This window comes from Rattus rattus, chromosome 7 (assembly GCF_011064425.1).
Source record: "Rattus rattus isolate New Zealand chromosome 7, Rrattus_CSIRO_v1, whole genome shotgun sequence".
Lineage (NCBI taxonomy): Eukaryota > Metazoa > Chordata > Mammalia > Rodentia > Muridae > Rattus > Rattus rattus.
In genome coordinates, this window is record NC_046160.1 from 122,245,199 (window position 1) to 122,262,358 (window position 17,160).

The following is a 17,160-nucleotide window of genomic DNA, read 5'->3' on the forward strand; positions in this document are numbered from 1 at the left end:
GACAGAAGAGGGAGTTGGGGAAATTGAGACTGATCATTTCATAACAATGTTCCCCAAATCTCCATAGGAGCCAGAATCTTGAATTCAGCTGAGTCTAAAGTAACTTGTGTCTATGTTTAGACAAAAAATGTCAGAAGTTTTTCTAGATGAACAAAATTCAGGGTGAGATACGATGATGAAAGTTATAGATTAAGGAACCGAATCAGCTATAAATAACACGTATCAGATCTGTGCCTGTTGTGCACACTTCTCAGGGAAACCAGAAAAGTTGGAGACCTATTAGAGTGTATGGGTCACTGAGTGTGGCTTCACGTCTCTAGTAGTACCCCTCATCCAAACACTGTCTTAAGCAGACTTTGCCCTGAATCACATTTTGGAACACCTCACCAAGACCATGAACATTACTAAGCATTTGATTCTGGTCCCCGCAACAGAGTCATAGCTACAATCACAGGGGATTTCCTGCACTTAGTTCCTGTTGGGCTGTGTGGTATACAGCTTTTAAATTGGAGAAAAACAATTGTTTTAGGCTGAAAGCCTAGAAACTAGCACTGAATTATGTCTGCAAGAGTTCCTGCACAGTACCCTTTCTACAGGTGTGCTCTGCGCCCCCTGCTGGCCATGAAAACAACTGCAGGAAGGTTTGTGTATAGGTTCAAACTGACGGCCTTTCAGTGTGCCTTGTACAGTAATAAGTGGCAGTGTCCTGCTCCCTTAAGGCGTTCATCTGTAAGTAGACACTGCTTTTCGAATCGTCTCTTGAGATGGTGAATCTGCCTCTTACAGACTCTGCATAGTTTGCTTCATAATTACTATATTTATCTTTAATTAGAGCAACCCACTCGAGCCCCTTCCCTGGAGCCTGGCGAACCCAGTTCATCCAGGTGTTACTGAATGTAAATCCAGAGGTCGCACAGGAGAGTTTTAGAGAACTCCCAGGCCGCACCAAGCCTCCTCCTGTCTCCACGAGCTGCACCTCACATTGAATGCCTGCAAACACAGAGAATGCAGTCAGTAAGCTGTCAAAAATATCCACTGTCCTGTTACTCACATTCACTCACACACTCAGTATATCTTCTTATGTATCAATTACCTTTCAAAAGAGCAACAAGAAAAACCCAGCTCAGTCCCATATCTATGATAAGTGTTCTATGGTAAATGCTCAGGCTGATCACTGAATAGGAAGGTCTTTGAATGCAGAGTCGGGTGTCGCTGTTAAAGCTGTGGGGACAGGGCTGATTTTCATGAACAGAGGGGAACATTATTTGCATGTCGTCCTGCTATATTACAGCCTCAGATGTGGGACACTTAGAGGAAACAATGAATATTTTCAATGTCTAAGGAGAAATAAGGACTGAAGTAATATTTGTACCATCAAAGTATGACTAAGTGTCCTAGAACAAAGCTAAGATGGAGAGAACTGGTTTTTTGTTATGTCTGAAGCAATTTGGTCATTTCAAGTAAATCAATATGTGAGGACAATGTTACATTTGACTAACACCTTTGCTATAGAAATCATGTCTCCAAACAGAAAAGTAAAAAGTAAGGAAAGATACATTTAGTACAAACTTATAGTTATTAACAAATTATGTTTTGCAGCCTTAATCTATTGTACATGTGAAACTCTTCTGTTCTCTTCACAGAAATCATAAAATAATTGTATAGAAAATAATGACAAGTAAAATTTCTAATATGATAATTCAAATTGACATTGTGCAATGTCCAATGCATTATAAATTCATAAATTAAATTGAAGTTACCATGTGTGGCTGAGCCCACAGTTCAGGAGTACAACATATATGTATAAAGCTCATGTAGGTCCTCAAAAGGAAAATAGTTCATTATACCAATAAAAATAATATCTGACATCTTCTTTGATCAGTAGTAAAACATTGAGATTCCATGTACACTTTGTAGCTCCTCCAATGATGAGATCCTTCCCCTTCCCATCATGATGTCTTTGATTGTTATGACACCATAGGTGGTTATCTTCATGGATTTATTTCTCTGAACTACTAAGTAGATAAATCTTTTACTTAACCAATACGTATCTGACAGCTCCATGTTCTTGTCTCTAAGTGACACTGATAGTAATTTTTGTTCATTCTAATGACCACAGTTATGCTCACTGATTAACGATTCATGTAATATTTTTCCACTTGAAATAGACAAGAAAACAACCACAAGGGGAGAGGGATGGACCTAGTAGGTAAAAGGACCAGGGTGGTGGTAGTACAAGGTGAACATGATCTGTTATTGGATGGGGGAAAAGGCCTGAAGACCAAAGGGCCAGAAGAAAGAATGGAAACAGGTAACCTCAGGAGGTAGGAGGTGGGGGGACCCTCTAGAGTGTACCAGAGACCTGGGAGCTGAGAGAGTCTCGGGATTCAAATGAAGAGACGTTAGATGAAATGTTCTACAGTGGGGAGGGGAACATGTAGAATCCACCTACAAACAGAAAGACAGGGCATCAAGTGAGAGAAGAGGTCGCATTGTTCCTGTCTGAAAGAGCTGCAGGAATAGAAATGGAGAAGAGTCTGAGGAAATGAAGGTCCAGTGACAGGCTAAAAGTGGGATCTAGCTTAAGAGGAGGCCCTAAGACCTGACATTACTGAGGCTAAGGGGCACTCACAAAAAGGCACCTATCATGACTGTCCTTCAAAATACCCATCAAGCTCCTGAAAGACCAGATGCAAATATTTGTACCCTACTAATGAACAGAAGTTGTTGACCCCTGTGGTTGATTAGCGGAAAGTTACAAGAAGGAGATGAGGAGGGTGAATCTGTAGGAGGACCATCATTCTCAATTAACCTGGATACCCGAGATTTCTTAGACACTAGATCACCAACCATGCAGCATACGCCAGCTGATATGAGGCCCTAAAACATATATAGCAAAGGACCACTGGGTCTTAGTTCAGTCTGAGAAGATGCGCTTAACCCTCAAGAGACTGAAGGCCCCAGAGATTTAAGAGGGTTTGCGGGGGAGGGACATCCACGATGAAACATCAGTTCAGGGAGGAGAGGAGGTATGGGATGTGGAACAGTAAGTGGGTGGACCATGAGGGGGAATAAAATTATTAGTGTAAAAATAGGAAAAAAATAAATGAAGGTAAATTATTACTGTTGCAAACACCATAAGTGAACCATGGAAGTTCTCTTTAGGAAATTTCCCCCTGTGCCAATGAGGTCAAAGCTCTTTCTGACTTTCTCCTCTATTAGTTTGAGTGTATCTTGATCCACTTGGACTTGAACTTTGTAGAAGGTGACAAATACAGCTTTATTCTTAGTTTTCTACATACAGCCAGTTAGATCAGCACCATTTTGAAGATGCTTTCTTTTTCCATTGTATATTTTTTGGCTTGTTTTTCAAAGATCAAGTGTGCATAAGTGTGTGGTTTTATTTCTGGGTCTTCAATTCTATTCCATTGTTCAAACTCTCTGCCTCTGTACCAATATCTTTTAGATTTTATTCTATTTATTCTACTATTGTTCTGTAGTCGAAATTGAGGTCAGGGAGGGTAATTCCTCTAGCTGTAATTTTATTTTTAAAATAGTTTTCACAATTCTGTTTTTTTTTCTTGCCTTTCCAGATGAAACTGAGAATTGCTTTTTGTAAGTCTTTGAAGAATTGTGTTGGAATTTTGAGGATGGTTGTGTTGGATCCCTAGAGTGCTTTTGGTAGGATGGCCATTTTTACTATGTTATTTCTTCCAATCCATGAGCATGAGACATCTTTCCATTTTCTGAGTTCTTTTATTTCTTTCTTGAGAGACTTAAAGATATTGTCATACAGACCTTTCACTTTGGTTAAATTGCCCCAAGATATTTTGTAGTATTTGTGGGTATTATGAAGGGATTTGTTTCCCTGATTTCTTTCTCAGCCTGTTTATCATTTGTATAAAGGAAGGCTTTGATTTGTTTGAGTTAATTTTATATACAGTCATTTTGCTGAATTGTTTTTCTGCTGGAGATGTTCTCTAGTAGTAATTTTGGAGTTGCTTATGTATACTATCATGTCATATGCAAATAGTGATACCTTTATTTCTTCTTTGCCAATTTGTATTCCCTTGATTTCTTTTTTTTTTTGTCTGATCATTCTAGCTAGTACTTTGAGTCAATATTGAATAGATATCAGGAGGGTCGGCATTTCTGTCCCCATTTTAGTGGGATTCTTTCAAGTATTTCTCCATTTAATTTGATATTGGCTGTTGGTTTTCAGTAAATTGCTTTTTTTATGTTTAGGTATGGAGCTTACATTCCTGATCTCTCCAACACTTTTAACATGAAAGGAGTTGTATTCTGTCAAATGCTTTTTCTGCATCTAAGGATATTATCATATGATTTTATTCTTTGATTTGTTTATATCCTTAAAGGATATCCTTAGTCCTTAATGTACTTTCATATATTGAACCAAACTTGCATCCCTGGGATGAAGCCAACTTGATTGTATTGAATCATGGTTTTGATGTATTCTTGGATTTGGTTTGCAAGAATTTTATTGAGTATTTTTGCATCAATATTCATAACCAAAATTGGTCTGAAGCTTTTTTTTTCTCTTCTTTTCTTTTCTTTCCTTTTGGTTGTGTCCTTGTGTAGTTTAGGTATCAGACTAATTGTGGCTTCATTAAAAGGATTAGATAGTATTCCTTCTGTTTCTATATTATATAATAGTTTGAGGAGTATTGGTATTAGATCTTCTTTAAAAGTCTGGCAGGATTCTGCACTAAACCCATCTAATCCTGGCCCTACTTTGTTTGAGAAGTTGTGAATGGCTTCTTGTAATTCCTTATGGGATATGGGCCTGTTTAGAGAGTTTATGTGCTCTAGATTTAAATTTTGTATGTGTTATCTGTCTAGAAAACCATCCATTTCATCTAGGTTTTCCAGTTTTGTTAAGTATAGGCTTTTGTAGTAGGATCTGATGACTTTTTTGAATTTTTTCAATTTTTATTGCTATGTCTCCCTTTTCATTTCAGATTTTTTTTTTATTTTGGATATTATCTCTGGACCATTTACTTAATTTGGCTAGGGGCTTAAGAACCAGGTTTTGATATTTTTCATTCTTTATATTTTCTTTGTTTCCATTTGGTTGGTTTCAGCCCTGAATTTGACTATTTCCTTCTACTCCTCTTAAGTGAGTTTGCTCCATTTTGTCCTAGAGCCCTTAGGTATGCTACTAAGTTGCTTACATATCTCTCTCTCCAGTTTCTTTACTAGGGCAGTTAGTGCTGTGGATTTTCCTCTTAGCACTGCTTTTTAGTGTGATATGTCAATATTTTCATTAAATTCCTGGAAATCTTTAATCTCTCTTTTTTAAAATTTCTTCCCTTACCAAGTTATCATTGAGTACAGAGTTCTTCAGTTTCCATGTGTATGGGGGCTTTCTACTGTTTTTGTGGTTATTGGAAACCAGCCTTAAGTCATGGTAGTCTAATAGGACACATGGAATTATTCTTGTATCAGTGGAGGGATGTTTTGTAACCAATTGTATGGTCGATTTTAGAGAAGGTGCCATGATGAGAATAAGATGTATTCTTCTGGCTTTCAGAGTCTCTATTGAGAAATCTGGTGCAATTCTGATAGGTCTACCTTTGTATGCTACTTGACCTTTTTCCCTTGAAATTTTTAATATTCATTCTTTGTTCTGTGTGTTTAGTGTTTTGATTATTATGTCATGAGAAGATTTTCGTTTCTGGTCCCATTTGTTTGGTATTGTATAGGCTTCTTGTCTCTTTATGTCAACTTATTTCTGTAGGTTCGGGAAGTTATCTTCTGTGATTTTGTTGAAGATATTTTCAGGTCCTTTGAACTGGGAATCTTCATTCCCCTCTATTGTGTGTGTGTGTGTGTGTGTGTGTGTGTGTGTGCTTTTGATTTTGTTTGATTGTTGTTTCACAGTTGTGTCATTCTCTTTTATGGTATCTTCTACATCTGAGATCCTCTCTTCTATCTTTTGTGTTCTGTTGGTGATACATACGTAATTGCTGACTTCTTTTCCTAGGTTTTCCATTTCCAGGTTTGCCACTATTTGTGTGAGTGTGTGTGAGTGTGTGTGTGTGTGTGTGTGTGTGTGTGTGTGTGTGTGTGTGTGTGTTTTATTGTTTAGTCATCCACTTTTAGAACTAGGATCACTTCATGCAATTTATTCTCCTGTTTGATTGTGTGCTCTTGTATTTTTTAAGGATATATTTGTTTTCTCTTTAAGGACTTCTAACTTTTTTACCTATGTTTTCCTGTATTTCTTTCAGTAGATTAATTATATACTCCTTAAAAGACCTATTATCTTCATGAGATAGGATTTTAGGTCAGTTTCCTGATTTTCAGGTGTCTTGGTATATTCATGGCTTGCTGTGGTGGGAGAACTCAGTTCTGATGATGCCCACACATATAGCTTCTGTTGCATATGATCTTGTGCTTTCCTCTTACCATCTGGTTACTCCTGGTGTTTGCTGGTCTGGGCAACTCTCTCTGGAATCTACTTCATTTGTACCTGGGTTATTTCAAGTATCCTAGTAGCCTGGAGGCCCTGGACCTCCTGCTGAGCCTTCCAAGTGGAGTGTCTTCAGACGGACAGAGAAACTGTTGATCTGTAACCTTGTCTGCAGTAAAACTCCTGAGAAGCCTTCAGACTGTTGGATCTTCAGTGGTGCAGTCATGCTTTATATCCTGTATGAAACTATTCTCGAGGAGTTGGGGGTTGGGTTATGGACTATGGATTCTCTGTGTGCAACAGGACTCCAGAGATGCTTTCAGTCATTTGGGTTAGATTGCCTGCATTCCACAGAGCCCCATGGATGTCTTCTGACTGTGGTTTTAGTTACCCAGTTGCACTATGTACAGTAGGACTTCTGTAAGACCTTCAAGCTGTGGTTTCCTGAGTGCCATGCATCTCCTGGGATTTCTCTAACTGTAGTATCAGAAACCCTGAGTGCAACAAATCTCCTGTGATGCCTGAGGATGTGCTATCTTCAGGAAACCAGTCTAACTAGCAATATGTCCCAGCAGAAAAGACAGTGCAGAATGGGAGTGGTACTGGGCAGGCAGGGATTTTGGAGGATGGTGGGTTCCTGAGTCCACTGTGCTTCCAGGAGCAGTTATGGTACTTTGCGAAGGTTCTTACCAAATGCTCTGAGTGCAGCAGATCTTCTGGAATGCTTCTAGATATGATGTCTTCTGGGAAGCAGACCAGCTAGAAATTATTCCCCACAGAAAGGACCAGGCAAAAGGAACAGAACACTACCTTATTTGTTCTATGAAGCCAGAGCTATGCTGATAACATAACCACATAAAGACCAACAAATAAAGAGAAATTCAAACCAAATTCCCTTATGAAAATCAATTCAAAGATACACAATAAAATTCTTGCAAACCAAATCCAAAAACACATCAAATGATTAACGCCTTGAACCTGTAGACTTTATCCAGGGATGCAGAGATGTTTCAATATAAGGAAATCCATAAAATTAATCCACCATATAAAGAAACTCAAAGAAAAAAGCAACATGATCAACTCATTAGATGCTGAAAATTAATTTGACAAAATTCATCACCCCTTCATGTTAAAGTCTTGGAAAGGATAGGAATTCAAGATCCATATCTAAATGTAGTAAAAGCAATATGCAGCAAATCAGTAGCCAACATCAAACTAAATGGGAAAAAAAAGTTGAATCAGTTCTACTAAAGTCAGGGACTATACAAGACTACTCAATCCCTTCCTATCTAAGTAATCAAACTTTGATTGTTTAGGTAATCAAAGTTGAATCCAGAATAATTAGACAACAAAAGGAAGGCAAAGGGATACAAATTGGAAAGGAAGTAGTCAAAATACCACTATTTGTAAATATTATGATAGTATATTTAAAATTTCAACAGAGAAATCCTTCACATGATAAAGAACTTCAGCAGAAGTGTCTTGATATAAAATTAAGTGAAATAAATCAATAGACTTCCTCAACTCAAAGTACAATTGGACTGAGAAATTAATTAGGAAAATAACACCCTTCACAATAGTCACAAAAAATAAAAAATACTTTGGTGTGACTCTAACAAAACAAGTGAAAGATTAGTATAAAAAGAACTTTAAATCTCTGAGGAAAGAAATTGAAGATGTCAGAAGATGTAAAGATACCCAATGCTGGAGAATTGACAGGATTAACATAGTAAAAGTGGCCATCTTACCAAAAGCAATCCAGATTCTATTGAATCCCCATCAAAATGTCAACTCAATTATTCGCAACAATAGAAAGAGCAGTTCTTACATACATTTGTAACACCACCACCAACACCACCACCAATAACAACAACAAAAACAAAATAGCAAAAATTATCCTCAAAAGTCAGAGAACTTCTTCAGAAATCACCATTCCTGATACAGAGCAATAGTGATAAAAAATTACATGGCATTGGTACAAAGATAAGCATGTTTATAAATGGAATAGAATTGGAGACAAAGAAATGAACACACACACCTAGGATTACATGATCTTTAACATAGGAGCTAAAACCATGCACTGGGAAAAGACAGCACATTCAATAAATGGTGTTGGCTTCAGTGGTAAGCGGCATGTAGAAGAATGCAAACTTAGCTATTTTTATCTCCTTTTACAAAGCTCAATTCCAAGTGGATCCAAGACCTCCACATAAAATCAAGTACAATAAACATATTAGAAGAGAAATCGGGAAAGAACTTTGAACACATTGGTACATGAGAAAAGTTCCTGACCAGAATATTAATGGTCCAGGGTCTAAGATCAATCATACAAAAAAGGATCCCACAAAATTGCTAAGCTTCTGTAAGGCGAAAGCCACTGTCAATAGGATAAAACTGCTATTCTACAGATTTGGAAAAGATCTTTCCCAATCCTATGTCTGATAGAAGGCTAATATCCAATATATACAAAGAATTCAAGAAGTTAGACTCTAGAGAATCATATAACCTTATTAAAATTTATACAGAGCTAAACAAAATTTTCACAACTTAGAAATTGCATATGGCTTGGAAGCACCTAAAATAATGTTCAGCATTCACAGACATCAGAGAAATCAGGGAAATAAATATCAAAATGACTCTGAGATTCTTCTACACACCAGTCTGATAAAACATTAAGGTGACAACAGATCTGTGAGGATCCTCTATTGCTGGTGGTATTGCTAGCTGGTACAAACACTGTGGAAATCAGTCTGCCATTTTCTCGGAAAACTGGACATAGTACTACCTGAGGATCCAGCTATTCCACTCTTGGTCGTATACCCAAAAGATGCTCCAACTTATAACAAGTACACATTCTCTACTATGTTCATAGCACTCTTATTTATAATATGCAGAAGCTAAAAACAACCACATGTCTCTCAACAGAAGAATAGATACAGAAAATGTGGTGTATTTACACAATGGAGTACAACTCAGATATTAAAAACAATGACTTCATGAAATTCTTAGGTAAACGGATGGAACTAGAAAATATCATCCTGAGTGAGTTAACACAGAAAAGAACACATATGGTATGCACTCACTGATGAACTGGATATTAGGAAAAAAAGTATGAATGCCCATGGTACACTTACAGACCATATGAAGCTCAAGAAGAATGAAGATCAAAGAATGGATACTTCAGTCTTCCTTAGAAGAGGAAATGAATACTCACAGAGGCTAAAGGGTAGGAGGAATTTGGGAGGAAGAAAACAGGGGAAGAGGGAATAAAAAGGGGCCAGGATCAGGTATGGGAGGAGATAGGAATGATATACAGAGGGTCAGGGAATTGAACAGTGCTGTGTAGCAGTGGATTTTGGGAAACTCGGTGTAGGCAACAGAAAATTCCAGATGCCAGGATTGTGACAGACTCCCTGGACCCAACAGGGATGCCATTAGCTGAAATACCCAACAAAGAGTGAGAGAACCTATAGATACCATATACAGAATTAAGGCACTACACCTGACTGAGGGATAGTACATCCACATTTTTCAAAATTTTAAGAATTTCAGAATGTAAAATTTCAGAATTAAGTAAAGAAATATGTCTATAAAAATTTTAAGAAATTTCAAAATTCCTCCTCTCTATCTAAATGAAATACAAGGACAAAGAATAGAGCAGACACTGAAGGAAAGACAATTCAGAGACTGCCTCACGTGGGTATCCATTCCATACGCAGCTACCAAACACAGTCACTACTGCTGACATTAAGAAGTGCTGGTTGACAGGACCCTGATATGGATGTCTCCTGAAGAACTCTTCCAGAGACTTGGATACATATGGGGATGCATGTAGCCAACCTTCAAACTGAGCATGGAGGATTTAGGCGAAGAACTGAAGGAGCTAAAGGGGCCTTATCTGGCATCATTGTGAAGGTAGGATCTTGGTACTATGAAGGCTTGATGCCCCAGTGTAATAAAATGCTAGTGGTGTGAGGCAGGAGGGGTGCATGGGTGAGCACCCTCATAGAAGCAGCACTTAGAAGGGTGGGATAGGGAGTTGCCAGAGAGGAAATCTGGAAGGGGATTACTTATGAAATGTAAATAAATAAAATAACCAATAAATAATAAAAAATAATTACTTAGTATTTATTGCATATTTATGATACACAATAAATGTTTATTTTATTGTTATTTTGATCACAGAAATATCTGCCCAGTGTCCCCACAGAGAACATTGTAATGCAATGTTCATAATTATAGGAGTAACAAAGTTTGTGAATGTTGATATTAAAGAAATTGGTTTAAAGGGAGTAGCTTAGTTTTAACTTACACAAAACAGGTAGTATGTGATACCCATTTTTTAAAAAAAAATAAGAAATGCAAGCTTCAAATAGTATTATTTGTTATTTTCTAAAATATTAAAATTATGTGTTTTGTTATATTTATTTTTATGTGAACCATATTTTATGTAGCACTCCAATACAAATGGTACTCCTGATCGAGGGACCCAACCATCTCAAATTTTTAACCCCGAGATGTATCTGATCAGAGGAAGAACAGGGACAAAAAATGTAACAGAGACTGAAGGAAGGGCCAACCAGAGTGTGAGCCACCTGGGGATACATGTATGCAGGCACCCAATCCACCACTGTTGCTATGGTAGAGAGGCGCTTGCTGACAGGAATCTAGTGTGGTGTTTCCTGAGCAGGTTTGGTGAGTAACTGATCAGTGCAGATGTGGATGCTGGAAGTCAACCATTAGATTGTACTCAGGGAACCTGGTAGTGGAGTTGGCAGAAGAAATGATGGCCCAGTGGGGAATTGCAACCCCACTGAAAGAACTACATAGCTTGGCCTGAACACACAGTTCTCACACAATCTATATCACCAACCAAGGGGTGCACATGGAAGGATTGATGACTCCAGATACACATGGAGCAAAGGATGGCCTTGCCTGACAGCAATGGGAGGGGAGGCCCTTAGTCATGGGAAGGTTTGATGCCCCACTGCAGGGGCTTTCAGAAGCAGTGGGGCAGGTGTAGTTAGGAAGGTAGGTAGAGAAGCAGCCTCATAAGCCAAAGGGGAGATGGGAGGACAGAAATAAGATGAGGGTTTGGAGGAGGGGAAACTGGGAAGTGGAATATCATTTGAGATGTAAACAAATATGATAATTAATAAAAACAATAAAAAATAAAAATAAAACCAGAAGGTAGCTATAACAGTTTCAAAGAAATAATGGAACATGTTTGTGACAACGTGGGGAAACAGGTCTTCAATTCTCATTGCTTGCTCTGATTTTTTCGATGTATACCATTCTGCACGTTACCAGGTTTAATACTCCATACTAATAGTGGGTGAGCCTCAGCATGAAGAGCCTTGAAACTCCTTCTCCATAACAAAATACTGTCATGCCCTAGTTTTCCTATTGAGGAATGAACTTCTCTATGAGACACACTGTCTTCCTGGAGATTTAAAAATGTCTTGAATTGTGACATTTCTCATTCTAAAGCTTACAACAAGGTTGACATGGAATTCAGGACCTAACTGAATGATCAGTGTAAAATCTTGTGTTCTTCATTGCACATTGGACACGGTCCCTGGGGCTTGCATACAGTTAACTGGGAGGAAAACCTGTGTACAGACTCAGGAAACACCCTTTGCTTCTCCTCTTTGCCATTGCTCCTCAGCCTCTGCAATATTAATTTATTTTGCTTTTTTTCTTTTTCCTGTTTCATTAAAATGCTACAGATTATATGAACTTTGTGTCATTTGCTAAATATTAAGTTGAACATTTATAACTCCTAATCAAAGGTTAGGGCCCATGATGGTAGTTGAGGTGGAAACACTGTAATTAGAATATGGAGACAAGTTCTATGAAATGGCACATTAATATCTCAATGACTGTGACAACCTTCATAAAGGAAAGGCATGGGAATAGGAAGGGCAAAGGTGGAATATGAGAAGGGGGAGAGGAGGAATAATAGGTAGAGGAAGGATGCAATAAAGATGATAATTCTTGATTCTTTCTTTCCCAGACAAAATAGTTAAAAATAAATTTTAAAATTGTTTCAACACTTGTCGGCTTCTTTGTTCTGCAGAATATTTTAATTTCTGCACAGTCTGGCTTTCTTTGGCACATTCTCTGCATTTTTACAATGTTACAGAAATTTACCTGTTGTCTCCACAGAAATTACATGGGTTTTGGTTATATTTGTGTTTTTGTTTAAATGGCAGTTTTTCCAACTTAAAATTCCAAGGGAATTTTTAATATAAATATCTCTAAGAAAAATTTTAGAAGGCTCTAATGTATAATGACCCTGATGTTCTTTCAGATCCTTCATGATCTCACAAAACTTTAAATAGGATTACAATTTATGAGATGTGTGAATGAAAAAAAAACTTTCTTCAGGCCTTTTATGTACAGCAGAGATTCAATTCAAACATATTAGATCCTGTCCTACTGGAATTGAGGGCAATGCTGTCTTTTCATGCTGAGTCTGGAGTTACTCGATAGTGAGTGTGTACAATTACTTAATGGTTTTCTAAATTGTCTACAAGAATCATGCATGAAGTAATATAGAAAATAAGCATGCATTTTTTGAGAAAAAAATTTCTTGTCACATAAACTTTGTTCTATAATGATGCTACAAATGAGGCAGATACGTTACTGATATGCAAAGTTTTTAGGAAAAGCAGTAATACTTGAGAGCTCCTAGGGTGTACAAATAACAGAGTGTGTCCCCAATTACTTTTAAAGTCTGAATCTTTCAAAATACCACTGAGAGTTTGCTGTGAATTTACTGACAGAAAAGACTCACCAAAACTGCAAATATTTTTAAGCATTTGACTATGGAGATTTCAGCATACTCCTTTCTAAAAGTAGTGGAGATTTTAGGATTTCTTCAGTTTTAACTGTGTGTATATGTGTGTACCTGTTACTTGCGAGTGTCTCTGTGTGTTTAAATCAAGAAAAAGTAATCTGTTTTCACAGAAATTACAAAATATACCAACCACAAGTACATGGGACATGCTCTGGAGTCATTAGATGACATGAAAACAGACATCAGCACTCAATTATGTCTGCACCTAACACTACACTGACGCTGATATCCGTGTGAGCTCTGCCCTCTACAGGTACTGAGAGTTCCTGCAGGGAGGTTTGGGTCTGGGTTTACACTGAAGGCCCCTCACTGTGCCGACCTAGCACAGTAATAAATGGCAGTGTCTTCCTCTTTTAAGTTGTTCATCTGCAGGTAAACGCTGCTTTTGGAATCATCTCTTGAGATGGTGAATCTTCCTTTCACAGACTCTGTGTAGTCAGTTGCATAATTGTTAGATTTGTCTTTAATTCGAGCTACCCACTCTAGTCGCTTCTCTGGAAACTGTCGATACCAGTACATCCAGGTGGTACTGAATGTGAATCCTGAGGTGGCACAGGAAAGTTTTAGAGAATTCCCAGGCTGCACCAATCCTCCCCCTGACTCCAAGATCTGCACCTCACACTGGACACCTGCAAACACAGACAATGCAGTTAGTAATCTCTCACAAATACCCACTGTCCCTGTCACACAAAATCACACACTCAGTATATCTTCTTATGTATCAAATACCTTTCAAAAATGCAGCAAGGAAAATCCACATCATGCACAACTCCATGCTGGATATACTGTGTTCAAGCCTGCTCAATAAATGGGAAGAACTGTGAATCCAGAGATAGGTGTCACTGTTAAAGCTGTAGGGGTCAGAACTGATTTTTATGAACAGAGAGGAACATTATTTGCATATATTCCTGCTATATTATAACATCATTTGTGAGTGTCTTAGAGGAAGCAATGAGTATTGTCAATGTTTGAGAAGAAATAAGGACTGAAGTAGCATTTGTTGCATAAAAGTGTACTCAACATTTCCAGGAGACAGGGAACTTGTGGAGGCATTTTTGCATTCCTACATCATTGTGGTCAATTCCAGTAAGGCAATATGTTAGAAGAATGATGCATTTGTTTAAAATTTGGAATGTATGAATCCTGTCTTGAAAAATAAAGCAGAAAAAGAAAACAAAAATCATTTACAGTGTAAATTTACAGTAATTAATAAAATGTTTTGCAATCTTACTCTAATGTACATGTGAAACTCTGCAGCTGTCTTCATATTAATTATAAAATAAATTATTCAAATTATATACTCTATATTATACATTGATTAATTTAAAAAAAAAACCTGTTGAGGTTGTGTTTACTACTTAGCTCCTCTAATGATGACCTCCTTATTTTTCCTATCTTGATTTATTTGATCATTAGTATTCTCCTTGGTATTTGGCACAAGGACTCACGTAAAACAAATGTAAGATAAATGGTCAAGGATACAGTGCCTTCCCATTGCAAAGGTATTACTTCCATAGAAATGATCTCTAGTGCTATTTACATTCATGACTTTATAAAAAAGAATTCCAAAGAATCGTTATACTTGTTCAAACAATTCAAGGGGATATGAGTATATTCAGACTATAATATTTCATGAACAACTACAACTCAAAAGATGAATGAAATGTGAAAGAAATCCAATATATGAGAATAAAATAATGGAAAGATATGCTAACAAATTACAAGCTGATATCACCTAAAATAGAATCTTAATAATTACGAAAGACGCCCTCAGTGGAAGGAAGCACCAACAGAATGAATCATGTCAAAAACTGAGCATCCGAACTGAAACATAATGTTAAGTTATGAAGTCACATATTATAGTCAATTGGAAAATTTAAAAATGTAGATGACTAAAATATTGAAATGTTTCGGAACACCATAAAGAGACCAATCCGATATTCATATTTTCTTGACACTCAATAAAGGGAAGATTATTCCAGCAAAAGCATAGTGAATATTCTCACTACAACAATAAAATCAGATTTCCTAAACCTACAGAAAGAAATTCCCATTTGGATAAAAGGGGGCTACAAATAAAACACCAAGTTGGAAGAAATCAGAAGCTCCCTGTTACATATTACAGCTAGGAAATTTTAGGAAGTGAAATCATTTGAAAAAGGGATTTTGAAATGTACAAGAGAAGGAAAGTCACTTATAAAGGCAAGTCCATCAGAGTAACACATGAATATTTGAGACACTAATACAAACAATTTTATGTAATAAAACCACATGTCAAATTTGGAAGGAATAAAACAAACTTTTAACATTGAGAATGTTTAAAGATTCATATTATCACTAATTGATCTCCATAAATAATAAAGAAATGTTTAAAATGAAGAAAATAAACACAATGCCACAGAGAATAAGTATCTAACTCAAGAATATGTATGACTAACTTTTAAGAAAATTCCACAAATAACAAAATGACAAGAATTATTATATTTCTTCTATAACAAGTGTTTGTATAATTGCCTCCATTATATAATAAGGAATTCCTGCAAGATTGGGTTAGGAAATGAGACCATTGTTGTTGCTGCTCTAGAAACACAATAATGTTATCATTATAGCACATATTATATTTGTTTAAAGTTCAGAAAAGTGTTCTCCCAGCAAATGGAAATAAAAATATAACTAGGATAGCTATTCTGACCTGTAATATTAATGATGTCAATCCATAGGCTAAGTAGAAGGAATAAATGAAACCTTCTCACACACAACAAAAGAGGAATCCAACATGATCTTTACACTTTTAAATGTATCTACAACAAAAGGTGCAGCAACATACATTAAAAGGGCAAACTGCTAGGTCTAAGAGCAGAGATTAATGTAAATGATGTGACTTTGAGTGAGAGACAGATAACTTGGAGACTTCTACTGAACATGCCACTAAAACACTCAAGAATATATCCTTCTCAGCAACACTTGAAGTTTTCTTCAAATTTGTCTAATATGCTGACTACTTTTAATGTCAACTTGAAAAGTGATAACATCTTCTTTGGAGAGTAAAGCTCAATGAAAAATACTCCAACCAGTCTAGGTGATAGGCAATTTTATGAGGCATTTTCTTGATTAATGTTTGAAGTGTGTGTGCCCTTTCCATCAATTTGTGCCACTCCTAGATTTGTTGTACAGGGAGGTATAAAGAGCAGGCTGATTATATCATGAAACCCAGCCAGGAAAGGCAAGTCCTCCATGGATTCTGCATCAATTCTGATGTAGAGTTTCCTGTCCTTCATTGTTCAGTGAGGGATGGTCACCAGGAATTTGCTTTGACCATGATATTTATTCATCATTCTTGCATATTAGGATACACTGCAACTCTCACTCTCCTTATTCTTAGTGTTCATTGTCAGTGCTCACCATTGAAGAGGAAAACCTGGGTTTCTATGGCTGTGATCCTCTGCCATTACTGCCATGACATGTCAGAGATATCTTGCATGGACAGTGCAGATGTCTTGTGTGTCCTTTTTCAATAAGCCTGTAAGTGCAAACATTAAAGACAAAGATAGCCAAGATAGGTTGTTGATTTATTTTCATGAACAATGCCTTCATTTAAGAAAATAAATAATTCATTTTAGCCACGATATAGGCAAATTCCTACATGTCAACTTAATTAAAATGGAATTAAAAGTAAGTAATCAAATTTAATATATGAAAGCAGCAAGGATAATTTTCAAAAAATCTGAAAATTGCTTATTACATGACCAAGCTATACCACTCCTTCACATATAAAACAGACAATATTTCACTAGGTATACAGTTATGTAGATAGCCTTATAATCTGTCTATGTACAATATCTATCAACTACAAAAACTACAGGTA

The 17,160-nt window shown here is 36.8% G+C and overlaps 2 gene segments (V, D, J or C); both read right to left on the reverse strand.

The window, feature by feature from the left end:
• Positions 1–655: 655 nt before the first annotated feature.
• On the reverse strand, positions 656–1,271 carry LOC116906248. The segment is given in 2 exon segments: positions 656–990; positions 1,094–1,271. Coding segments are annotated over 2 exon segments (513 nt in total).
• A 12,330-nt stretch (positions 1,272–13,601) lies between these two features.
• On the reverse strand, positions 13,602–14,070 carry LOC116905430. The segment is given in 2 exon segments: positions 13,602–13,924; positions 14,025–14,070. Coding segments are annotated over 2 exon segments (369 nt in total).
• Between the last annotated feature and the right edge of the window lie 3,090 nt (positions 14,071–17,160).